The sequence below is a fragment of the Palaemon carinicauda genome, chromosome 36 (assembly GCF_036898095.1).
Source record: "Palaemon carinicauda isolate YSFRI2023 chromosome 36, ASM3689809v2, whole genome shotgun sequence".
Lineage (NCBI taxonomy): Eukaryota > Metazoa > Arthropoda > Malacostraca > Decapoda > Palaemonidae > Palaemon > Palaemon carinicauda.
In genome coordinates this window covers 40226851-40234350 of record NC_090760.1, presented here as the reverse complement: position 1 = coordinate 40234350, position 7500 = coordinate 40226851, and the positions used below count along the sequence as shown (strand labels likewise).

Here is a 7500-nt window from a genome sequence, read left to right as displayed (position 1 = left end):
AGGTTTAAAATAGGGTTCTGGTGGCCAATGTGGTAACGTCCCTGATTGCTGAACGTCAGACTGGGGTTTGAGTCCCTCTCAAACTCTATAGTTCCTTTGATCGCTGCAACCTGACCCTCTTTGTGAGGTAAGGATGGTGGGTTTGGGAGAGCCTATAGGGCTATCTGCTGAGTCATCAGCAGCCATTGCCTGGCCCTCCTTGGTCTAGATTTGGTGGAGAAGGAGCTTGGGCACTGATCATACGTATATATGATCAGTTTCCAGGGCATTGCCCTGCTTGATAAGGCAATGTCGGGACCTTGGCTCTACCATTCATGAGCGGGCTTAAACCTTAAACCTTTAAGGAAATGGAAGGACCTTAACAACAAGGACTCCCAAATATTATAGTGATCAGTATGCTCAGAGACGCCCCTACATAACCTTGAAGGACTGAAAAAGGAAGGAAGGAGTGGTTACTCCAAGATAAGGAGGCCCTTGGAGACCCAGCAAGAGGTCTAGGCAGCCATAGGACCTTGATTTCAAGGTAAAATGACAAGGAAGGACCCGATCTCCTTCGCCTCGACCTTACAAGGTCAGGTATAAGGGGGCCCAGATTGAAGCTGGATATGTGAGTAGAGGAATGTGGGTGTAATTTTACGCATGCGTACATATACGCATTAGAATACGCACACGTGAACATTTTATACGCATCTTCTGTTACGCAGGTTTTTTATATTGGTGTTTAATATGTGGTTTTTATATCTTATATGGTAATTTTATCTTCTAGTTCGAATAGGTTACGCGAGTAATAATTAAGATAATGAAAACGGTATTGTTTATATATATATATATATATATATATTATATATATATATATATATATATATATATATATATATATATATACATATATATATATATATAATATATATATATATATATATATATATATATATATATATATATACATATATATATATATATATGTATATATATCTGTATATGTATATATATATATATATATATATATATATATATATATATATATATATATATACATATATATATATGTATATATATCTGTATATGTATATATATATGTATAGATATATATATATAATATATGTATATATATATATATATATATATATATATATATATATATATACAGTATATGAGTAGAATATAAAAGAAATTCTTACGCTATGGTTTTATATTACTGTCATTCAGTTTTCAAAACGTCGAGAGATACTAATGACTTATATCAATCACTTTTTCAAAAAATATTTTCGAAATCTATTTCCAAGTTTTTTTTTTTTTCGTTTTTTACCATTAAAACATAATAATAATAAGGTTTTCCCTTCTTCCTAAGTTTATTCTAGTAAGATACTTAGAGAGGTTATAATATCAATATCTTTAATGAGTCGAATGATGAACTAAGCCCTAAGAGGAAGACGAAGTCAAAGACTAATCCATGGAATCGAATGAAGTTGCGGACAAGTTTCACAGATTTTTATAGGCCGATGAATCGTGAATTATAACTTGTCCGTAACGAATCAGAAATAATGATACGCTTGATGAAGGCAAAGATAATTCCAAAATGCACATAAAGAAACAGGAAAAAAATGAAGAATATTAAAGAATAATTCACATACACTGGTAAAAAGAAAGAAAAAAAAATTAACCGTCAGTAACTAGAATGATATGATTAAGGATAAAATATAAAAACCACAAATAAAAAAAAATTATAAACTCTTTACAAAATCATCGAATTAAGATGCCAAAGTATGATAAAAACCTACACTGGTAAAAAAAAAAAAAAAAATTAACGGTTAGAAACTAGAATGATATATGAAGGATAAAATACAAAACCATAAATTAAAAATGATAAAAACTTTACAAAATCATCGAATTAAGATGCCAAATTATAATAAAAACCTGACAAAAAGCGTAAACACAATTTACACGTAACATTTAACGCTCAGAACCGACGGACAAAATTACAAATGAAAAATCGAAAAATTATTTTTTTTTTTGTAAAATAATCATCATCATCAGAAGAAGAAAAAGAAGAAAAGACATAAAAGGGGGATGTGAAAAAGAAGAAGAAGAAGAAGAAGAAGAAGGGGGGACGTGAAGAAGAAGAAGAAGAAGAAGAAGAAGAAGAAGAAGAAGACCAAAAAGGGGGACGTGAAGAAGAGAAGTAGAAGAAGAAGAAGAAGAAGAAGAAGGGGGATGTGAAGAAGAAGAAGAAGAAGAAGAAGAAGAAGAAGAAGAAGAAGGGGGGATGTGAAGAAGAAGGAAAAGAAGTAGAAGAACAAGAAGATGAAGGAGAAGGGGGACGTGAAGAAGAAGAAGAAGAAGAAGAAGAAGAAGAAGGGGGATGTGAAGAAGAAGAAAAAGAAGTAGAAGAAGAAGAAGAAGAAGAAGAAGAAGAAGAAGAAGAAGAAGAAGAAGAAGGGGGATGTGAAGAAGAAGAAAAAGAAGTAGAAGAAGAAGAAGAAGAAGAAGAAGAAGAAGAAGAAGGGGGACGTGAAGAAGAAGAAGAAGAAGTAGAAGAAGAAGAAGAAGAAGAAGAAGGGGGACGGGAAGAAGAAGAAGAAGAAGAAGAAGAAGAAGAAGAAGAAGAAGAAGAAGAAGAAGGGGGACGTGAAGAAGAAGAAGAAGAAGAAGAAGGGGGACGGGAAGAAGAAGAAGAAGGGGGACGGGAAGAAGAAGAAGAAGAAGAAGAAGAAGAAGAAGAAGAGGAGGAGGTGTTCGAAACCTCTTCAAGGCCGACGAGGGTGACACAGAGGTCATTGAATTGGCAAAGTATTCGAGTAAAGTCTCATAAAAAGTCCAGATTAGGATTTTATAGTAATATCGTCCTTTTATGCATAAATAGAGTTATCTGCGGGTGTGCTTGTCTTAATATATATATATATATATATATATATACATATATATATAAAAGCATATATACACTATATGCTATATATATATATATATATATGCTTATAAAAAATGTATATATATGTATATCTATCTATCTATCTATCTATCTAAATAATACACACATATATATACATATGGATAGGCATATATATATATATATATATGATTATACATATGTTTATCTATCTATCTATCTATCTATATATACATATGTATAAGCATATATATATATATACATATATATATGTGTGTAATTATATGTATATATATGGTATGTATATATACATATATATGTGTGCTTGCATACTATTTATATGTATATGTATATTATATATGCATATATATGTATATATATACAGTATAGTATATATAGAGGGAGAGAGAGAGAGAGAGAGAGAGAGAGAGAGAGAGAGATCCTATAAGGTCAACATTGCCGGTAATATAAGAGAGAATCGCGACGGTGAATCCAGACTCTAACGACGTTATGTACCCTCTCCAAAGTACTTTCTTTCTACAAGTCTAACCATAAGTTCATTATTGATGTCACATACAGAAAAAAAAAGTAGGATACACCAATGTGTATTAGTACTGTATATCAACAATATACTCGCATACACGAGTCTATAACCTTATTTTTATTAATGTATATAGGATCATTTTGTAATTTTAATATATATGTTAAATTGCTTTTGAAAGTATTCTATATAATGAAAGAATATAAGTAAAAACCTTTCTGTTTGTTGCCCACCCAAAAAAGAAAATAAAATAGAAATGATAGATACGTAAGACCACGAACGTATTAATTTACTAGATAAATGAGTGTCCAAATATGAAGTCTAGTTATAATGCAAGATTGCCAGAAGGTTCAGGGATAATCTTACGCTAAAATGCTGATAGATTACAAACACAATCATCATCATCTCCTCCTACGCCTATCGACGCAAAAGAAGCAAAACAAATAAAAAACAAACGACCACAATAGGATAAAGAAATCATTGAGACAAAACTAAGAAGCCTTTAAAAACGTTTGCAGAAACACCAAAGAACGTCCCGAGTTCCAGGTTATAAGGATGAAAGAGATTAGTGAATAATAAGAAATGGATGACTCTTGAGTTGTCAATCTACGCACATAAGCTGCTGGAAATTGTACCGCACGTGTTTCATACCCGTTCACATTAACTCTCCTGTATTGATAATAGAACAACCTGTTTAAGCTCTCCATCGCATGTTTTAACTCTTGGGTTGTCAATCTAAGACAAAAACCGGATGGAAAATTGTACTGCACGCGTTTCATACATGTTCAATACTATGTAATACTCTTGTTCTTTTCATCTGTCGCTCTCTCCCGCACTGATAGAACAACCTGTGTAAGGTTTGCCATCGTATGTTTTAGATTGTTTGAATATTTTGTGACATTCTTGCTCTCAATGGCTTGTATATATGCTTGCTATCTGTTGAATAAATGTTACTTGCGTTCACCTCGCCTCTCTGTTAGCACCTAGCAATCACCTCCCAGAGAATCAAAGTGTAAAGGAGAAAGCAGTACACAATTTCTCAAAGATCAGAAACAAGAGTTAATGTGGTACGTGTGGTAGGCCAAAGTCAAAATAATTCTCAATCATTACGAACGAGACCCAAGCCAATGCACGTACGAAGGTTAAGGAATACTGTTATTTGGTTATTCAGTAGCAGGGGTTAAAGCCATACACGTACGAGAGCTAAAGAAGGTAAATTTTACTGTTTAGTTGACATTTACACAAGACGTAAAAGCAAGGTTATTGATAAGTTAACATTGAGCCAACACTATCAAGGAGATCAGTAATGATAACACAATAAACAAAGAGGATATATATATATATATATATATATGTATATATATATACATACATATACTGTACATATATATATATATATATATATATTAATATATATATATACATACATATACTGTACATATATATATATATATATATATTATATATATATTATATATATACATACATATATATATATATATATATACATATACATATATATATATATATACATATACATATATATATATTATATATATACTGTATATATATACATATATATATATATATATACATATACATATATATATATATACTGTATATATATACATATATATTATATATATATATATACATATATATATGCATATATATGTATATATATACATATATATATACATGTATATATATATATATATATACTTATATATAACATATACATATATAAGTACATATATATATAATATATATATATATCAACAACAACAACAAAAAATGCAGCCATTTCTAATCAACTGTAGGACAAAGGCCTAGGACATTCCCTTTTCCACGTTTGGGGTTTGGCTATTTTCATCACCATGCTGGCCAGTGTGAATTGGTGATAGTGGGGGACTTAAGTCTGATCACTCACAGCAAACCAACCTAGTATGGATGGCCCTGAGTACTACGGCTTTGCTGATCATGGCACGGATGTTTTGTGTTTCCTCCGAGTTAATATGTTCATTTAAGTATTTTCATCGCAATATATGTTTTTCATAAGATGTGATGACTAGAGAAAATGTAATCAGCAATTATTCCCTTATTTACAGCATCTCTCATGCTGAATGAAGGGAATAACCATAATTTATAGTAAAAAATAGTTTTTACATACGCGTAATAGGCCTATACGTTGTATCACGAACTTACTTTGTGGCCAAGTAAACAGAAGAAGAAGAAGAAAAAACAACAACAACAAATAAGTAAATATTGCAGTATCTGGTAAAAGAAAGTAAGCATAAACTGATTGACTCTTTGTTCCAGTAAATAGAAGGAGTAAAGAACAATGAAAACCAACTTTGCCATACCTGTCAGGGGAGTAATGAAGTCCTGTTCCAGCGTCCTTGTATCAGTTGTAATTACAAGACGTATGACTGAAACCTAATAGGCTGACATGGTAAATCAACTCCTGGACCTTGCTGTTGTCTGGTATTTCTTCAGGATCGTCAGGTCCTTCTGGTTTTCTCCTGCTGGAGGAGGGATGTGGGTAGGACCCTTCCTTAGAGGGACTTGCTTCTCCTGAAGGATATAAATGTAGCACTTTATCGCTTGTAGTGACAATATCTATTCAAGGAGCTTAACGACGATATACACAAAGTTAACTCCGAGTTAGAGAAGTGCCTCTGACGCCATCTGTTGAGTGGTAAAAGAACTGAACGACATGAAATTCGTAAGTTGGATTAAGTGAGCGTATTTATCTTCGGCTTTCAGGATTGGTTTAATTCTCGTGGCCTTTTGTTTTAGTGCCAACTATTCACGACCACTAATTAGATGAAAAAATAATTTCAATGATTAATTATTTAGGTAATTGATAATTAACTTAATTACTTACAGCTGTACTATTCCAGGAGTTGCATTTAACGTTTGGAGAAATGTTACTTAATTGAATTACAAATCATGAAGTATCCGTACATGTTTTTATAATATCCTGCTTTCATTCATATTATTCACGTCAATGACTATTGATGTTAAGATGCTAAATAATTAACCCTGATTCATTCATGTTATTCACTTACAATCATCAAAAGCTAAAACATACCCGAAATATTGCCATCATTATGTTGTCTTGTATTGCAATACTCAAACAAGGATCTAGAGCTATTATGAAACTATTTTATTATAATAATTGGAAAAAGGTTCAGCTAAAACCTCACATACATACGCAATGACGTGCGTATGCAAAAACACATGCATACGTGTGCACGCACTTGACATGGTCGCAACTAAGGTTTGAAAAAAGGCGTAGTTTCATCCCGTATACTTGATGTAAATCAGAAGGTTTTTACCATTATCCACCCATCTTCTATAGATACTACACTACTACTACTACTACTACTACTACTACTACTACTACTACTATTATTATTATTATTATTATTATTATTATTATTATTATTACTATTATTATTATTATTATTATTATTATCATTGAATGAAACGAATATCTTTAGTTTTATGATTAAATTATAATACCTAAGCTTACCTGTCAATCATTTGACTTGACCCCTGAACCAACACTTGTTTTATACGAGGAAATATCTGTATAAATAGACATTATATTGATTGATTTGAATAAACGATTGTCTTACAAATAGCTAATCAATTATTCTGTTTATGTGAATTGAATGATAAAGAGTCAAATCAATGTAATCGATTAAAAGAATAAGTCAATTACTTAAGAATCAATTAAATGAATAAGTCAATTACTTAAGAGTCAATTAAATGCATAAGTCAATTACTTAAGAATCAATTAAATGCATAAGTCAATTACTTAAGAATCAATTAAATGAATAAGTCAATTACTTAAGAATCAATTAAATGAATAAGTCAATTATTTAAGAATCAATTAAATGAATAAGTCAATTACTTAAGAATCAATTAAATGAATAAGTCAATTACTTAAGAATCAATTAAATGAATAAGTCAATTACTTAAGAATCAATTAAAATGCATAAGTCAATTACTTAAGAGTCAATTAAATGAATCAGTCAATTACTTAAGAATCAATTAAATGAAT

General features: G+C 30.9%; 1 protein-coding gene across 1 annotated transcript in view; it reads left to right on the top strand.

Moving 5' to 3' along the window:
• The first annotated feature begins 6010 nt into the window (after window positions 1-6010).
• The window catches only part of LOC137628824 (cuticle protein AMP4-like), a 5227-nt gene continuing 3737 nt past the window's right edge, over window positions 6011-7500 (top strand). The window contains exon 1 of the mRNA XM_068360066.1: window positions 6011-6153. Coding sequence (XP_068216167.1) covers window positions 6145-6153 — 9 coding nt within the window. The 5' untranslated portion in view covers window positions 6011-6144. The remainder of the gene's footprint in view (window positions 6154-7500) is intronic.